General features: G+C 47.0%; 4 protein-coding genes across 4 annotated transcripts; 1 reads left to right on the top strand and 3 right to left on the bottom strand.

Annotated features, from left to right (window-relative positions):
* Nucleotides 1–3,769: 3,769 nt before the first annotated feature.
* Nucleotides 3,770–7,026, bottom strand: AO090103000029 (uncharacterized protein; the record flags this gene model as incomplete). Its single annotated transcript, XM_023233482.1, has 2 exons — nucleotides 3,770–3,825; nucleotides 4,773–7,026. The coding sequence occupies 2 exons, from the start codon at nucleotides 7,024–7,026 to the stop codon at nucleotides 3,770–3,772; spliced, it is 2,310 nt and encodes a 769-aa protein (XP_023093778.1).
* Nucleotides 7,027–8,376: 1,350 nt separating this feature from the next.
* On the bottom strand, nucleotides 8,377–10,236 carry AO090103000030 (uncharacterized protein; the record flags this gene model as incomplete). Its single annotated transcript, XM_023233481.1, has 3 exons — nucleotides 8,377–9,479; nucleotides 9,701–10,066; nucleotides 10,164–10,236. The coding sequence occupies 3 exons, from the start codon at nucleotides 10,234–10,236 to the stop codon at nucleotides 8,377–8,379; spliced, it is 1,542 nt and encodes a 513-aa protein (XP_023093779.1).
* A 2,717-nt stretch (nucleotides 10,237–12,953) lies between these two features.
* Nucleotides 12,954–14,579, bottom strand: AO090103000032 (uncharacterized protein; the record flags this gene model as incomplete). The annotated part of the gene is made up of 1 exon (XM_001826597.1): nucleotides 12,954–14,579. The coding sequence occupies one exon, from the start codon at nucleotides 14,577–14,579 to the stop codon at nucleotides 12,954–12,956; it is 1,626 nt and encodes a 541-aa protein (XP_001826649.1).
* Nucleotides 14,580–15,938: 1,359 nt separating this feature from the next.
* On the top strand, nucleotides 15,939–18,455 carry sip5 (Sip5p; the record flags this gene model as incomplete). The annotated part of the gene is made up of 2 exons (XM_001826598.3): nucleotides 15,939–16,313; nucleotides 16,371–18,455. 2 exons carry the CDS (start codon nucleotides 15,939–15,941, stop codon nucleotides 18,453–18,455), a joined length of 2,460 nt encoding a protein of 819 aa, XP_001826650.1.
* Nucleotides 18,456–19,046: the final 591 nt, after the last annotated feature.

Below are 19,046 nucleotides of genomic sequence, written 5' to 3'. Positions count from 1 at the left end.
CGGGCGAGCGGCCATCCCGGGCGAGCGGCCACCACACCAGAACTCTACGCACCTCCTAGAAATGAAGCTATTCAAAACACCGAAAAATGTGCATTTCTATAAAAAATTTAAATAGTCTGACGATTAGGACACTGAGTAATTTTATGTCCTAGTATATTACAGCCAGAACACCTTGGTGGAGCACGTACACGCTGGCTTTCTACCGGAGCGCCTATATCTACTGAGGCAGTAGTTATAGGCTCTACAGTAGAATTTCTGCCTTGTATAAGCTCCTGAGCTTCCTGAACTGAAGCGCCTGATTCTATAGGCAGCTGTCTAGTAGAGCGCTTTTTCTTTTTAAGCATTCTTTCATGCGCGGCGCGTAGTTCTCTGGCTTCCTGCTTTGCAATAGTAGCTTCATTTAAAGCTCGTTCATAGCCTTTGAAAAGCTGCTTTATCACAATCTTAGTAGGCGAATCAGGGCTCTTTGTACGAGCTCTAAGCAGCTTCTTCAGTGTAGTTTCCTGTTTTTGTAGTTGCTTTAGATTATGAGGCGTTTTAGGCACTGAATTAGTAGACCTACTACTAGGTCTACTACCTGGAGGTGTTGCTTCTAGCTGAATATTCAGCTGAGATAATACACGCTCAGGATTGAAAGGAATAAGACCAGTAGCTGAGAAACCGCTGCAGATATTACTAGTAGTATATATCTGAGCTCTCGCCTGAGGAAAGGCTTCAAGAAAGTCAAGTTTATCGATGTGGTTGAAGCCTAATCTCATCTTATTCTCAACCAGCTGTCCGTACGCGCGTTTTAGGGGGCCAAAGCAGCCTACATCAAGCGGCTGAAGTAGGTGAGATGAGTGCGCAGGCATACAGAGTGGTATAATATCGTTTTGACTGCATATATCGTCGAACTGAGGTGTCAAATGACTACCGTGACCATCGAGTATTAAAAGCCGATATCGACCAACCGTACGGCCAGCAGTAAAAGGTATAAATAGCTGCTGCAGCCAACGTAGACCTATCTCATCGGTAGTCCAGCCATTTGCACTCGTTTCTATACGCCAGTCTGATGGTAGACCCATCTCGTACCAGCCCTCAATATGGACTTTGCCTTTGAAGATAAGGCAAGGTGGAAGAGGCCCCCTAGAGCTAATACACTCAATAGAAGTGACCCATTCCCGGTTCCCTGGCTGTAGAAGAAAAGGTCTACCAGCTAACTCAGCTCGAGTAACTACTTTAGCAGTAGATATCAAGCCCATTGCAAAGCCAGTTTCATCAAAGTTGTAGATATCGTCCGGTTGAATGCCATACTGCATTATAGTGATTTGTACGCGCTCAAACCACTCACGTAAAAGCTTAGGATCCTCGCATTTAGCGCGCTGATAGTTATAGCGGCGAGAAAATTGAGTTTTTAACTCCTCACGGCGTTTAATAAAAGTATATACCCAGTTTTCACCAACAGTAGTAGGAGTATCACTAAAACCACGCTTTAAAAGTAAGATATTGGCCATTTCTCGTACATGAGCAGGTCGAGGAGGTGCTCCACGCTGATCTAGCGATAGAATCCAGTGTACCAGCGAATTCTCCTCATTTTGAGTCAATTTATGGCCATTGGCGCGCGTTTCGGCTCGAAAAGTATGGCCATTCAGGCGTCTCCGAAGGGTAGTACGTGGAATATTATAGATACGTGCTGCTTCAGCTATAGTGCGAATTTCTTGTTTTTTAATAGCTGAAATTGCTAGTAGAATTCTACCTTCTTGTTCAATAGAATCTTTTAGCTTTCTGGCTGCTTTTGGTGGCATAGTTGGTGGTTGAAATATATAGATTCTTCAAGCGTGGTTGAAATTGGTTGACGTGGCCGCTCGCCCGGGATGGCCGCTCGCCCGTGGATTACGTTATATAATAATGATAATAATACCAGATATAATAGTATAAAAAGCGCAAATGGACATCAGGACGCGGGCCGCTAGAAGGGGGCGGCAGCTCAAGTTCTAGACGTTGAAGTTGCATATCACAACAAGGAAGAATTTCACATTGCGGATTTGCTATGCCTTGTATAATAGTAACTATTCAAAGAATGTCTTGTCTCAAAAGGATCTCTCTCTCTCTCTCTCTCTTCTTTTTTTTTTTCTTTTTTTTTTTTTTCTTTTTTTTTTCTTTTTTTTTTTTTTTCTTTTAAAAAAAAATAAGAAGAAAAAAGAGGTAAATTTTTGGTCACCATTTTTTATTATTAGGGATTATTTTTGTTTTATTCTTTATAATGATTCCAGGGATGTGGGGAATAAGAACTTTGGAACATCGAATAGAATCCCACTTCTTCTAATCCTCTAGGGCTAAAAACAAGCCTCCTCAGCTGCACGTGAGACTTGATCGTTCTGGTAAATGGTGCGTGGTCGATGTCAACCGTTGTGCCGACGAACGGAATAATCTCAGGTACTCGGAGGAAAAAAAAACATGGCCCCTTTCCGTCGGTATTCAGTAACAGTGAAGGCAGCGTTGATTCCAGAGAGCCAATCACATACCCAGGGACCTTCGACGCCAGCAGTTCAGAAACTGAGCAGGTGACATGCACAGGAACTAGTGCCAATGGTTTTTACTCCGTAAGTTCAGGGTGAAAGTAAGATTAGTCATTATTAGCGATACTCGGAGGAATCTTTGATGGTCTGGATGGAAGAGCAAGAGAAGGGGGCGCACGGTGTCGTCATCACATCATTTGGGAAGCTGATCAAGTGGCCTATGCCTATGCAATGTACGGAATACATACTACATACTTACATGAAGTCCTACCTAGTGCTAGGGACGCATCAAATGCCGTCAGTCAGAGAGCTAAGGACTAATTGTTGACTGCCGATACGTTGCACTTTCTTTTTGACATGAATCACTATCAATGGCAGGTGGAAGGTCAACTTCCTTGGTTATGCAACTGAAACGGGAGCAAAAATGGTCATCATAACAATTTCCGAGTGTCACGAGCCAGACTCCATAATTCGGAGGTAAATACATTGAGTCCACAGTATTCGCGGGGGGGCTTCTTTAACGAGGGTTTTTTTTTTTTTTTCTTTTTTTTTTTCACTAGAACCAAGACCAATCGATACTACCCCAGCGGATACCAAAGTGGGACTAGGTGGGCTTAACCATCTCTGGTACGGGGAGCACCAATGACAGTGACTGGATTATCCCAGGCGAACGTGGGAACGCGGGCTACCGACTCTTCGGGAATAGTTTCTCCAATGACCACCTGAAAGTGCTCGGAATAATGGAGCCTCTCCGAAAGTGTTGTACTACTTATTACCATTATCATTTTAATGACATTGTCCAGGTTCTAATATCCCCTTCTCCAAAATTTTACTTCCCGCGCCGAAGTCGCTAGAAAGGTGGCACCCAGGCACTGGTCTAAAATTTTCCAACTACCCCAGGCTCCCCAGGCGCGGCCCCGTAAAGTGACTAAAATTTCTTTGATCCCAAGCCGGGGGAAACCAAGAACCAAGATCACGATACTTCCCCAGACAGCGCCAAGACTCGAAGATACTATGTACGTAACGAATAACGTCTGGACCACAGGCAACAATAACTTGAAGTCTACGATCGGTCAATCCAATTGATTAAATTCCCTCATTTCAGTTGCCCTGGATCCTTCTTTCGTCGCCTCTCACTTCCCTTAAACCCCCAATCCTAAGAGAGCGAGCGATGAACAACGAACCGAACAAGATGGATGAGAGAATATTGAGCATTGCTCAAGCCACCAATATGTCTGACTGAGTCAGAGCAAGCAGGTCGACAATCAAACTTAATTCTTAGCGCATGTCCTTGCCGGTGCTCCTTTTAATCCCTCATCCCAACATTCTGTAGCTCACTAGTGTGTAACTGGGTCACGAGTAAAGTCGGACATCTTCCCGATGCTGGGCCAGGCGGTCCGACGTAGGTAGCTGCCACCCCACGTTCGCGGTAACCCGATCTTCCTGGTCCTTACCTAGTAGCCTATAAGGATGGGTTGTCACGTATGAAGTCATCCACATACATAGTGTCCTTCGTTGAGATCGCGGGGTATGCAGTAGAAGAGGGGGATCGTGTCATTAATGCCCAAATTGAGAGAGGGGATATTAACGGAGTAGTTTCGTACGGCATTTAAGCGTATAGGATACATATCCAATCAGATGCTCCAACTTGGTGGTAATTATGTATTTCTCTCATCTAGGGGGCCGTCGAACTAGTTAGAGGTTCACTATGTGTCTACGATATTTGGTCGCTGTTTATACATAGGGCCAGGGATGGCATTGGCTCTAAGATGGTTTATATACTAGTATATATATATGTATATGTTTGTTTTGGAGCGGAAGGGGCATCCAGCCTGTCAGCATGTCTTACTGTTCGACCAATACGCTAATCTGCGCTCGTTATATAGTATATACGAAAACAACTCAGCTCAATGAGATGACCATCTCCATATAGTAATACCTGCATAGTCTGACAAGATAAGAGCGTCAACTTCCTGAAGATCATATAAAATCGGGAAGTTGCTCGTGGCTATGTATCAAGAATCGATTTTATTCACCAATAGGTTGTTAAACCCATCGTAACAATGTCGAAAACAACAATAAGCACAGATTTAGCAAACAGAGGACCAGTTCACACAGTGCACCGCCCGTGGGGAATAAAGAGACATGATCGTCATCAAAGTAAAGTCCGGAGAAGAACACATGGAAGAGAAAATATACAGAACAGAAAGGAAAATCATCAAGACAGAGGTAAATAGAGAAGACTGCTACCAGCAACTCTCAATTCTCACACACCACCGCGACCCATTCGCTCAATCGAACCCATGATACCACTGCGACCTGGGGTGAAGACAGCAATACCAGACTTTCCTCCACTATTCCCGCGGGCCTGTCGGCTTCCCGGTGCTGGAATCCTTGGTATCTTCTTTTCGCCGTTGCTAGACCCCGTGCTTGGGGGACGTATGCTGCTTGAACTGCTGCGGCTAATGCTCTGTCTGAAGTCCTCCGGTGCAACCTCAATTGGGGTTGGCTCGGGCGAATTATCTTCCTGTGGTCTCGGGGACTGGGGACCATCCTGTATAGACGGCTGATTCTGCTGGATTGCTAACCACTCATCCACAGCGGCGACAAGCTCGCCTTTCTCAGCCCGTTCGATTTTCAGCTCATGGTGCAACCGTTCACTGTCATCTTTGAGTGCACCCAGCTCCTGTTGTAATCCCTTGATTTGAGCCTCTAGGACACGTTTCTCTGCTTCATGCTCGTCCTTCTCCCGCGTGATCATGCTGATATCAGGCTGAGAGACTTCCGAAAGAGCTGCATCACGCTCAGCCTTGAGTCGCTCATTGTCTTTATAAGCCGCTTTTAATTTGTTCTCGGCTTCTCGCAGTCGTTTATCCCAACGTGCCTCATAGCTTTTCTTCAGGGCAGCTACCTTGGTCTCATGTTTGCTCTTATACAACGTGTGAAGCTCACGAGCAACCTTCTCAACAGCGTCTTGAACCTCCTTTGCCGTTTCCTCAGCAGTCTTGCCGTATTGCGCACTTTTAGAGGAACCCATATCGTTCGACGCTGGTTTGCGAGCCGAGCTTAATTGTGTCTCTAATTCAACCACCCTACTTTCTAACTTCTCCTTGCTCTTCTCCATTTCCTCAGCTCTTCTCATCAATTTTTCTCTCTCCCGTTCACCTTCCATCATTTCAGCCTTGACAGATTGCAAGACATCTTCCATCTCCTGACCCCTTCTCTGCCACTCAGCCTGTTCAATTTCTAGGGTCTCCCTCCGGGCAGCTTCATTCCGAAGCTCCTCTGATGTCTCCCCAACACGCCGTTCGGCGTCTGCAACAGCCTGCTTAAGACTAGCGACTTCCGCCTCTTTGCCACTGAGCGTAGCTTTGAGAGAAGAAATCTCCGAAAGAAAACCGGACTTCAGGGACTCTAGTTCCCGTGGTGTCACTGAAGGGATGGACCGGGGGGTTGGAGCAGCAGGAAGATCAAAGTCGAGTAATGACACTTTTGCAGGAGACCTGGTTGGTTCCCGGACAGTCCTTAATGGCGATCGCCGTGACGGAGAGTATCGCTCATTTTGCATGCTGTAGCGTTTGCGGGGGAAGAAGCTGGGCTGGTCTGATAAGTCAAGCAAGTTGGGAGTCTCGCTTGGATTTATGCTAACCCTTGCATCTCTTTTTCTCGGCGTGGGTGAGCCAAAATCAACCAAGCCGCTTATTCTGGGGGATTTTCTAGTAGTGGTAGGAGTTCCTGGTTCATCCTTTCCGTCCAGATCACCGTGTAGCTTACTAGGTTGACCGGCCTTGAACGGAGAGTCGCCCCGAAGATGTGCAAATGTTGTCATGTCCACATTGGTAACAGCGGAAAACGTGCTGAGACAAGTTTCATCCATGGAGTCATTTGTGTCGTCAATCATATCATCGTCTTCTTCGTGCAAGCTTGTATCCTCCTTGTCGTTTGAAGTATCATTGCTATTGTTCTCGTGAATCACAGTGCTCATTCCTTCGTTGTGCTTTTCTTCCATTAGACTGTTTCCAATCTCTTGTCCAGCACTTTCTCTGCTGCTTTGTTCATTGTTGATGCTAACATCCTCATCGGCATAGACACTGATATCGGGCATATCTCTTCGAGCTGTGCCTTTCCTGTATCTATCGTCAAACGCGTCGTCCTCGGGCACATGTTCGTAGGACCGTTTCCTGGGGGTCGCCGACAATTGTTGGCTCCGGAGCATTTGGAAGTCGACTGTATCATCCCTAGCCTCATACTGAAATGGCGAGCTAGGTGGTAATATGGGATCAGTGTTATCGTAATCTAGGTCCTGCTCGTTCGGTTGTTGCGTAGCAGTATAGCTCTGACGCCTTTCAGTATCTGCGCTCAGATCATCCACCAATTTTCTCGGGCTCGAAAAGCCATTCTCTAGACTATCTTTCGGCGCGACAATATGATCAACGACATCCTCCTGCGCGACCAGACCGCTAATTCCTGGGGAAAAGGGCTGTGAATTCTGGCGCGAGGATGTTAAGGGAGACAGAGGTGTGGACATGACAAAGGGGTAATGGGTCGAAGAAGTGTAATAGCAGGTAGAGTAACTGTTCTGGAAGCCAGACCAGATTAAAGCGCGATATACGAGAGCGGTATATGTGCAAGGCGTAAGAGGCCCATATGACACAACATTGAGAATGAGAGCAAGTCCAACCCCGAGTTTATTATTTTCGCCTGTTGCCGGGATGTTTGTAAACAAAGCTATTCCCATATAGGTATAGTATGGTTTTCGGGAGGGCGGTAAAAATTTACAAAATTCTCACCGCCCTAGGGTAAACACCTATGATATTGAGGTTTTATCTTGAGCTGGCAATATCTACATGGGGCCTCCCCACCACTCTAACAACGATAGTCTCCCTGCGCCTTATAGGAGGATTCCACAACCATGTATGTTTGTCACAACTGAGGCAGAATAGTGTCGATCTGCGTTATTTCTTTATCACTGAGGCTAACCTGCTTACTGTACTCCACCTCTCCACCTACGCTACTGTTATGGCGCCCTTATCACATAGTCGATTAAAGTAAGCTGGCTAGCAGCCCTTCTATCTGGCTACCTTCTCGAATCATTGGACCAGTTGTAGGCTAATCTTGATGATGCCCCATTGGAACCGAGGCAAGCGCCGCATTATCATCAAGCCGTCCGGGAATTTGTTGACATGTTAATGTACATATCTCACCCAACCAAGGGTGTAGGCGATATATGTGATTCTGTGATGGACTCACGCAACCACAACGCCATTCCCCAATACCTCAGCGGAGACCCTATTACACATTTAGCGCAACTGACAACTTACTCACTGGTATTACTAAATCTCCTAAGCTTACGGAGACTTCCAGCAAGTTCGACCTCCACGACGAGGACTTTAGTATCTTTGAAGGAGGCCCATTTTATATACTTGTCCGTGATGTCTATCTAGTAGGCTAAACAGAAGAAGGCCTTGCGCACCTTGGGTGTCCCATCAATTTAAAGGTAATGATAAATGTAGACAGGAGCTAGTCAAGGATTACCTTTCTTTCTTTTTCTTTTTCTTTTTTGGATTAGCTCTCGATCCTTATCGGCTTATCGGCGAACGGACGTTATGGAAAAATGACATTATTCGGACTCATACGTAAAACATAGAACGCCCAGACACCATGCAAACAAACAAATTCCAGAAATTTTTGCCCTTCAAATATGATCACAAGTCTAGGAGAGAGACAATAAAAGAAAGTGAGAAAAAGTATGTATGTACTGCTTCACCGCATGTTGCATAGAGCCAGTCAATTGGTTGAGGAGTTCTCGGTGAGTACCCCTCAGCCTTATAATCATCCAGTCGTTGTCTGCGGCACCGTCTGTTCATCCCCTATATCATTAGGCATCCGGCGTGCCAACATCAGTACCTGTAACTATGATATGGACGGCGTCTCTCCGAGGGTGGGCCTCATTTGGCAGATAGTGGCAGGGGGCGGCTGGCTGGATTGTAGCGGACGAGTGTTTCTTTCGCTCCATGAACCACAGCTGCACGGCACCGACGATTGCGGCTAGAGTGCTTCCCCACCATGCGAGTGCAGTACAATCAAGTTCCGCACCGGTGCTGTACAAATAACCAGCGATAGGCGGGGCGATAGTGCGAGAAGCAGCTCCAGCGGAAGCAGCAAGGCCATTGATCTTTCCTAAGACAGAGTCGGAAGGGCTAGCTTGCTTAATAAGGATCAACAAGACGGGGTAATCAATGATTGCAAGGATATTGCGAACGACTAAACATCCATAAATGCCGAAGAACAACAGACTGCGAGGGAGAAAAATCAGGAATGGAACCATGAAATAAGCCACCGGATGAAGGATGGTCACAATCACGAAAAGTCTCCACACCCCCAAATAATGTGCCAATGCAGGGAAAATGACGCTTTGAATGAAGAGAGCAATGATGCCGTCGGTAGACATGATTAAGCCGACTGTTCTGGTTGAGAGACCAACACCGCCGGGGAACTTCAATATCGAGTTTCCAACAGTAGGAACGTCCCGTAAAGTCTTGTCCTGCAAAAAAATAGGCAATAAATGGTCATAAGTCATAGAGTGATAAGTGAAAATCGCTAATGCAACGATGAGCATCGTGACTCGTTTCGTGAAGATGGTTTGTCTTTGTGGAATTTTCTCAGGCCTTGAACCGTCTGCCCGTACCAACCAATCCTCCTCGTCGTATAGGTGTACCTGGTTGAAAGTGCCGTATGATTCGGCTCGTAGGTCCGCTCCTGCATTGGCGGTCGCCCCAGCAGTCGCCAAAAGAGGGCGTTCTGCGGATCTGCCGTCGAGATTTTCGGTAGCAGTACAAGGCTGCATATCGGGATGAGTCTCTTGCAGGAAGAGCCAGCTGAAGAAGATACTGAGAAGGAGTAAGACAGAACAAACAAGGTTCGGCAGGAGATAAGGGAATCTGCCAAAGAGACCTTCACGATAAAACAAGGAAGGGAAACCTTCAGCAGGCTTTGCAAGTAACCCTCCGATAGCTGCCATGGTATACAGTATTAACATCTTCCGCTATGTTGTTTAGTCGACCAGTGCCCTTAATACATACCTGGCCCAATAATTGTGCCAATTGACCAAACAAATGGCATAACAGCATAAGCTCGAGCTACGCAATTGACCGTCAGCTAAGGTTCCAGCCATGGAAGTAATGTGGTAGGAAAAATCATACGTTCATGCTCAGGTCTTTTGACTAGTTCGCCGACCATAGTCTGGATGACACCGATATTTCCGTTTAAAATGCCCCCGAGGGCCCGACCAAAGAGAGCTACCCAAAAATTCGTCGCGAAGCCGACAATGAGAAGGGATGCCATGGTTCCGACGCAACCGGAGAGCAGGACAGGTTTGCGACCGACACGATCTGAGAGGCTTCCCCAAAACATACCGGTGAGCGCTTCGGCTAGTGAAAAGGCCGAGACAAGTATACCAGCAAAGAAGGAAGCATCGGATCCATTAGCCACATTGAAGTCCTTGACCATCACCCATGAGTATGGGAAGATGGAAGTCAAGGCAATAGGCTCCGCAACACGACATATTGCTGTAGTCAAACAAGCATCAGTACTTGTAAGTCAGAAAAGAACATCGAAGGTAACAAATGAAACGAAGAGAAGAGGAGTTTGAATTGTTTCACATACCTAGGAGGAATAGCTGAGTGGTTGGAAACTGGTCGTCCGAGGCAGGTTGTCTTCTCTGTTGTGTCAATACCATTATCTTTGGAAACGTCCAAGACTCTTACGGCTAGCCCTCCACAGAACGACAGGTCTCCTACTGAGACAATCCTTTTTCTAACCTCCTGTGAACTCTGTACAGAGAGTGATACCGCACTTTTCTTCTTCTCTTTTCCCTGTATTTCAATCCCGACTTGGCAAGCGCCCGAGATACGGGGGATAGAGATATAGAGAGGAAACGTATGATTAGGTGATGGAAGTACTAGTATGGCGTATCACAGTCGGAGAGTGTGCACAGTGTGAGGAAGAGACGGGAGGCAGGGAAGAAAAGTAGTAGAGCACCTATGAAATAGAGAGGAAAAGGTCAGGTTTATCTGCAGGTCTGTAAATGGTTCCAGGGTACTGCCATGTAAAACAGCGGAAGCAATTCATGGAATTACCGGCTCAACGGCTACCTTGATTGGAGACCCAGCTCAATGACAGTAGACTAGCCCCAGAAACGGAATAGCAAGGCTGCACATGATCATGGATCCGAGTCAAAGATTTGAACTAATGGAGATTAAAGTTTGAGCTGACTCGGACTTATTCTTCTTAAATTTCAGTTCATCGTTAATGGGGAATCACATACTACCGGATAGCGTTAATCGGAGTAGATGGGTTGATACCCCAGTGGAAGAGCTGACCAAGTATTTGCAATTAATTAGTAGGTAGGCACAGAGTATTGCTGTGGTGCTAAGGAGATGCGTACCATATACTTTATGTAATATGAAAGGATCGGTGGCGGACACTGGTCCTGTTTAGGTAACATTTCTCCCTACATCCTGGGCCTGTCTACGGTACACCAAGTGTAGCATGGCAAAATTTTCCGAATCCTGTGCCGTGATGTCCGAGACCCGCTGTGTAATTGGTAGCTTTGCCCATCTGGTCCAGCTGTACAAGCGAAGAGTGCCTAGAGCGTTCATCAGGGCTACTTTCTAATTCGATAGTGATTTCTGAAACCTCGCGTCATGCACTTTTAGCCTTGGATACTGTAGTACATACTCATGGCCTTGGAAGAATTTAGTTGTCTAGATTGTGGGTACCAAGTCCGCAACCTGTTCTTGACTGGTGGAGATTATACTCAAATAAGACCACTAGACCTGACCCTTACCTCGTAGAGCCATCTAGTGCTGGGCTCATCGCAAAAAAATTTCTCGTGTGCATGATGGTGAATGTGTCGGAGTTGGCAGTTTACATCTCATCAATAGAATGTACCCTAGATTCATCAGGTATCTATTCCATTCAAGCCGAGCGACTTCCTATACAGTACATTTTCCCTCAAGGAACCCCTGCCATCGGCACCGTTAAGACCCGTACATTTGCAATGTTTCCAGCATTTTGAAAAGCCGCTGGTTTGCAAAATAGATGTATTGATATGACTTAGCTGGCGTTGTGCCACTAATGTACATTGGTAGTGGCGACTGACTCTGGGTTCAGGATAAGGAACTTGCTCTGAACTACTCTATCGGCCTATCTTATCATTCAAAGCAGACATTTGAGCATGCCTGGGTTCCAGCTCATCGTCTGCATTACGCAAAAATGTCATGACTTCTGCTGACAAGACCTGTCAATTTGTAGGTGTCACACAGAAGCTACTACCGTAGCTATTTTAAGTCTTTAGAGCAGCTTTGTAAGGCGTTTCCACAAGCGTAAATTTCGTAACTATGAGTGTAAAAATATACAGTGAGTCTTGAAGTGTTCCGTAGAAGGTAGCTACTATACCCATTATGGATATCTAGAAGAGGCTTAGTAGCAGGGCAAACATTATCGGTCCGCATTTTCAGACACAGGGATGTATGACCGCCGTTCCCTTGCTGCCTATCGACGTATTAGCCTTAATGCAAGCTGGGGATGTCAGTGATGGCCAGGACAAGGTTATTTGACATGCCTCGAGATACTTCTGTACCCATGGTTTGAAGACAGCCCATGCAAGCAGTCCGCTTGTAGCAATTATAAAAATGAACACAATGGCCTCGTCTTTCCTGGAGTCCCTCTCTGCATACCCGAACGGTTGGTCAGCACAAGTTGCAAGACAAGCAGGGGTATGTCGTACGGAAACATGTAGTAAATACATCCTCCTCTTTCGCATCTTTACACGTTGGTAAGTCATAATCAAGGCAAAACTTTCGATTGCAATCGTTGCAGCTCAGCGAGCGATATTTGTTGGCTCGTCTTTCATTTGTGTTGTCGTGATCATCGGTGGAGTCGCTACGGCCGAGGATACGGAAAAGGTTTGTTAGAGTGGTAGTGTCTGGTTTCGCAGGATCGAGTGGGATGATGGTGCTGTTAGAGAAACAGGTGCATTTGCAGAATGAGGCAGGAGCTTGGATAATTAGAATTTAGTCAAGTCATAGTTGGGTTCGATCGCAAATGGTCACTCACAAGATGCCAACGTGAAAGTTGTCAGTGACAAAAAAGCTACAGAAAGAAGAACAATACGAGATACAATGTCCCGGCAACGAAACATGACTGAGAAAATGGTAAGAGGTGGAAGGGTTCTTTCCCTCCTACTGACGAACGAATGTGTTATCAGTCGCGGTGATATAAAGCTTAGCCCACACACCGGATCCTTGTAATCACGTGATAGATATGTATATCAGTTCTACCTGTGCATGCACATTGATTTTTGAAATGCTATTTTGCCGGCAAATATCTCGATTGAAATAGCTAGGAGATATCCACATGATACTATAGAAAACATATCCAAGGACATTGGCCCTATGATTTCCCTTTCATGCCTTTCCGCCTATTCTCCCTTTGTCTCTGTTCTTTGGCAGCATCACGCCGTCTCTTCTTCCAGGCTCGGTTGTTATCTCCGCGATGCTCCCAGAACCATTTCGTGAACTCAGATTCATCCTTGAGTGCTGAGCCGAATTTTGGAACAGGTGTGTTGATGTATGGCTCATCATCCACATCCATAGAGTCATGTTGCTCTAGGCTATTCCACTTTTTATTTCGCCCAGCCAACGCTGTGTCAGGTGTGGGAGCAGCACTCCTCAGCTCACGGCTTTGTATATCCTTCTTCGTAAACGGAGTTTGCGGCTCTGTGACTTCCTGTGGTTCTTCCTCGGATTCCATATCTCCCTGTCCCAAGAAACTAAATTGCGCACTGGCATCTGGATCAGGCTTGACATCGGTAGTGCCGGGTGTGGGTTTCTTGAAAAGAGCTTCCAATGGATGGACTTCTTGAGAGTGTGGCTCATCACTTTTCTCCGCTTGAGCAACATCCTGGTCCGCCTTTGCTTCAGGGCCGGGAACCTTTTCAACACCCTGGGGCGTCGACTGTGCCCCCTGTTCATGCTGGTCATTGGAGATGTCTGACGTATCTGACGAACCGGATGTTACGCTTGCCTCGCTTTCTGAATCGGTCGCACTATCGTCGGATGACGTTGCCCCACTAGACGAGGTCCAATCCTCCGATTCGTCCGATTCGTCCGATTCTTTCAGATCAACACCTCCTCTAACGGCACATGCATCATCAAGGCTTTGGGAGCTCGCCTTAGCCTTGAGCGAAGACTTGGACTTCGGTCTCTCCTTCGCCCCTGCAATTTTCCCTGGTGTGTATTGATCACTTCTGATTCGATCGCTGGCCTGTTCTTTTATGTTCCCTGAACCGTCTATCCAGCCCTTACCCTCTTCGAAAGTAAACGTAGGTGCTGCTCCGTCACTATCTGTCCGTAGGAAACTCGGTTGTGTAACGGTCTTGGAAAACTCATGTACAACAGACTCCTGTAGAGATTTCTTCTTTTTCTTCTTTGACTGCTTGTCTTGCTCCACCTCAGCAGACGAGGCTCTGTTAGGAGGGATTTTGGTTCGGAATAAACATTCTGCCTTCTCGGTATACTTGGATTTCGCCTGTGACTTTCCAGTTCTATCATCCTTCTTCTTGTTTCTCTTCTCCTCCTTGCGCCTCTCTTTTAAGGAGCTCGTGGACTCTGTCCAGCCTCTCTTTACTTGGCGATCTGTTTGAAGCTCATATCCCTCTAAAACGTTACCGATATCCTTTTGCTTCTTTGTTTTCTTGCTTGACGGCGATACTTTGTTGAAAACTGCCTTATCGCTTTCGTCTTCGTTTTCGTCCCTCTGTCTTTTCTGCGGCCGAGCTACATCCACTTTGAACTTTCGACCTTTGAGGATTGACCCGTTGAGCTTCTTCTTGATTTTATCTGCCTCCATTGCTGGTAGCGTTACGTAGCCGTAGTTATTCTCCGGAAATGTCGGGATACTGTGGAAGGAGATTTCAGTGGCTAAGGGCCGAACGGACGAAGGTAATACGGAGGGAAGAAGTTCTGCGGTGAAAGGAGTGATGTGAAGGCGTTTATTTGCTGAAGGATCGGTCGTCATTTGTTATGACTGATGATGGACCATATAGCGATGGCCTATCCAATAGGTAAGAAAAGGGGAGAAGGCCGTAAGGTGCCAATAAGAAGCAAAAGCAAAAAAAAAAAATGTAAGGTGACAACTGCAACCACCGTAAGCTGTGTGCCGATAGCTCTAGGTCAGAAAAAATGGCTAAGATTCTGTCGCATTCTATATTGAAACGAAATAAACAGACCGACCCTCAATTAGTGAGAGAGGCATGTGTAAAGGATCAATTCGGACCAACTATAGCATTAAAGTGATAAATAATTCTGTAGTAGATGATGGATTTTCCACCCGCTAATCCTAAACCTAAAAGGGACCGACCTGTGGCGCAGCAGTCAACGGTCTTAGCCACATATGATACTCAATGCCAAGTCTACGGTTTTGGGAATAGAGGACAGTACTGTACGTAATGTACGTACTAATTCCATATTCCATGCAATAGTTAATAGTTAGGGGGGACGATTAGTAATATCCTAGACTCAAGTAACAAGAGATACATACAATATCAAGAATCCAAGAAAATAACCGATGTTCTATTAAAAAAAAGATTTCGTTCTGTACAGTAGTGGAAGGATCCCTTCCAGTCTAGAACCATCAGAGCCAAGGGGTTCGCCCCTCTTACCACCACCATTAAGCATCCGACGAGTTGATGTAATACAAAGGCGTGGCGTCGCATTAGGACCTCTCATTCCTAAGGAGATGTATCATATTACAATTACAGCATTCTGTACCAATGCAATGGTGTGTACCACGTACTATTGAACTCAAAGTCACGATTAAGTCCTGTCCATCCATCATCACTCTTCTCGACCATCTTCTATTTCTTGTTATCTTTAGGTACCTTGTCTCCCGGCTTATGTATAGTTTCCAATACCAGTATCCACTACTGCAACTTAAGTATTTATCACTGCTTTCCCTTTCCAAAGTGCTCTCTTGTTACTCCCCGTCATATTTCACCCCCTGATTCGGCCCCATCCACCCGCGGTTAATTTGGCCCGCATTCTGATCTCATCGCCGCTTCGAGCAGCCAGCTAGCTTCTTTGTCGCTCACATGGCCACAGCGACTTTATTATCACCATTCTGTTCCCCTCCCCGCTCCAATAACTGAGGGTCTCACAGCCTACCGCTCCACTTTGACCCTTCTTGTTTCCACTTGGGAGTCTCACCCGGGGTAACTTCAAATCTCTAATTTATTCTCTTACTACTATCTTTCGGTCACTTCGCGTCGTCTCCGCTTTCTTATCCGGCATTCCGCAGCCTCCCCCAGATTCCCAGATTATCGACTGTCAAACTTCCCCATTTTGACCTTCCTCATACCAATTCCCATTCTCGGTGGAGATGGGTAATTCACAGACAAAAGAGGCCCGGCCACCCTTTACTCCAAATCGCCGAAGCCATGGCGGTGGACATGGAAGATCACCGTATGGCGACAGACATCATTCAGAGGGCTCCAGATCAACACGAGGCAGTAGACCAGATCTCTCCATTCTCGGAATAGGCGGAAGCTCAGAAAGAGATGTTGCGACCCTCGAGCATCGCCGAGAAACGAAGCAAGAGCGAGAGGCTCGCCGTTTGGAGAGGGAACGGGTGGCTCGGATTAAGGAACGGGAGCGTAGTATGAGGGAAGAACACGTCGATGGAGGTTACCTAGTTACGCAGGGTGTCTATACGGGAACGGAAGATTTCAACAAGGCTGTGGTGAGGCAGTTAATGGTAATATGGAATTCGCGCCAACTCTTTGATGCGATCAAGGCTAATTCTTCAGCGTAGATCGAACGACGACTTGCGCCCTTCTGGAGAGGCCTTAACGATTTCTCTGATTCTTGGACGGAGCATCAGCTAATGGCTGCCGCGCGAGGCCTGCCCATTCCACCGCCCGATGAAATCCCTTCAGAGCTAGAGTATAAGAATCCACCGAAAATCACAGAAGGGGCAAAGGAGTCGACTGATACGAAAGGAATTCAACATCTGACGGTTCCGATCACTTCAAGGTCACAATCCTATGGCTCCGATGCGTCCCAATCATCCACCCCAGCCCACTCCTTACCCTCCCCCACATCACCCCTAGCCTCAGGAACTTCGAGTTCGCCATTGTTTCGCACTCGGGCAAAGACACTCGCCTCTCTCACTACATCTAAACATGGCACCCAAGCCGACCCAGCGCCCCGGGAGATACAGCTCCCTCGCGACCCATTTGTCAATGGGCAGCCCATCGAGGCATACCTTTATAAAGACGCGGCTGAATGCCCCATCTGCTTCCTCTATTATCCTCCTTACCTAAACCGAACGAGGTGTTGCGACCAACCTATCTGCTCTGAATGCTTTGTACAGATCAAACGTCCCGACCCGCATCCTCCTGAGCATGGAGATTCCGATCCAAATGCCCCCGCTGCAGCTGCCGAGGGTGATGCTGCCGACAACCAGGATAGTCAACTTGTCTCGGAACCTGCAGCCTGCCCATTTTGCGTCCAGCCTGAATTTGGAGTGACATATGCGCCGCCACCCTTCCGCAGAGGACTCACATATGCTTCAGACCCTAGTGCCCGCCCAAATTTCACTTCCCCTGTATCGTCTACATCTTCACTTTCTTCTGGAAATGTTACAGCTGTTACGGGCCGGAGACGCGCTGCATCATTGTCTGCAAATGACCCTACGGTAATCACGACCGATAAGGTCCGTCCGGATTGGGCTCAAAAACTGGCCAACGCTCGTGCGCATGCTGCGCGGAGGTCTGCAGCGGCAACCGCTCTCCACACTGCAGCATATCTGATGAACTCGAACGGCAATGGAGGCGACTCTCGAACTTTCAATATTGGGCGGAGAGGCGTCATGCGGAGAGCTGGCGGTTCGGATCCCCACAGTTCTTCTAGCCGCACAGGCTCCCCGGCGCTCCAGGCTCTTGCATTCTTAACGGACCGACGCAGTGCTACAAACGACATGGACTCTGCTGAGGAAGGGTCTGGGAATATAGCGCCGCCACGCAATACTTCCCGGCGAAACCGTATTGACGATTTGGAGGAGATGATGATGATGGAGGCGATTAGGCTTAGTTTAGCCAGCGAGGAGGAGCGTCGTAAGAGGGAGGAGAAGGAAGCGAAAAAAGAAGCAAAAAAAAGAGAAAAGGAGGCCAAGAAGGCGGAAAAGACTGCCCGTAAGACCGGCCTTTACAGTACCAATGCAAGTGGATCCGCTTTGGACGTACCTACAGGGCTAGGAAGGGTTGCGAGCAGCTCTTCCTCTGTTATCGGCGAGGAAAGCACGCCTGCTGGCAAGGGTAAAGAAGTGGATCGTGCATCCCCGGAAGCCCCCATTGATGCTACGTCTACATGTTCCGTTACTGCGCCCGCTAGTATGAATGCTGTATACCCGCCTATGAATTCGGCAGATCAACATCAGTCTATGCAATCTTCCGTCCCACAAACCTCACCCAGGGAGCTTTCGAAACCGTCACATTTGCGACATGTCTCAAGTGCTTCTTCATCGTTCTCTTCTCTTGTTGAATCGATGTCTGGCGATCACACTGGGACCACAGAGGGGAATGGCTCGTCTACAGAACCGCTGTTCAATTTTCGGAGTCTAGCTGCCGTTATCGGCGATGAAGACAAAAGGGAGGAATCTGCAGAGCATGTAGAAAATACGTTATCAAATCCGCAAGCTGAGGGGTCTGCCTCGCGGTCCGTGCTTCCAGTGGATCATGCGCATACTGATGACTCGGTCTTTAATGCTGATGCAGCCACGCCCGCTGGATCGGACTTCGCGCTACAAGAGAGTCAAGGATATATGATACCTAAAGAGCTTGAAACACGTTCAGTCGAGATCACCGACTCTACGGGGAATCCCCAGGCCACGTCTTGAAGGTGTCAGAAGACTACCCCTTTCGTTGACATCATTACCATAACCCTCTTTTTGATTTACCTTTTTTATATGACCGTTTGGCTGTGGGAGAAGAAATGAGAGATTAGTGGTGCGAATTTGTCGGCGCAGGAGGCTTTTTAAGTGAAAAGCGATATTGCATTCCTTTTTCAGTCTTTTCCCCTTTTCTTTCTACGTTTGCTTGAAACTCTCATGATATTTGTATTCGCATGACCGGACCGGACGTTTCTTTCTTTATATACATACATTGGCATAGAACTTGTGTTACTTGATTGACGGTTCGTTCATATGTGTCGGGCGAGGTAGGCAGCCAGATTGCATACATACTACTCGATAGTGATGGCTAAGTTGTGCGTGCTGGCAAGGGCATTCTGCTTTGAGCAGGGTACAGATTGATTTGTCCCATGCTAGTAGTCAGTCTGAATAGATTTTGGGAGTGATTTATATTGTGTTTTTGTAAAGAGGGCGCATCGATATACACAAGGGTGATAGGAGGACAAGTGGAAAGAGAGTGAGTGGCTGGTGGGGGGGGAGAGCAGTCAAGCGAGTCAAGTCAGTAAGAAAAAAAAATCA

This window comes from Aspergillus oryzae, chromosome 8 (assembly GCF_000184455.2).
Source record: "Aspergillus oryzae RIB40 DNA, chromosome 8".
In the NCBI taxonomy this organism is placed as follows: domain Eukaryota; kingdom Fungi; phylum Ascomycota; class Eurotiomycetes; order Eurotiales; family Aspergillaceae; genus Aspergillus; species Aspergillus oryzae.
This window is presented reverse-complemented; position numbering and strand designations above follow the sequence as displayed.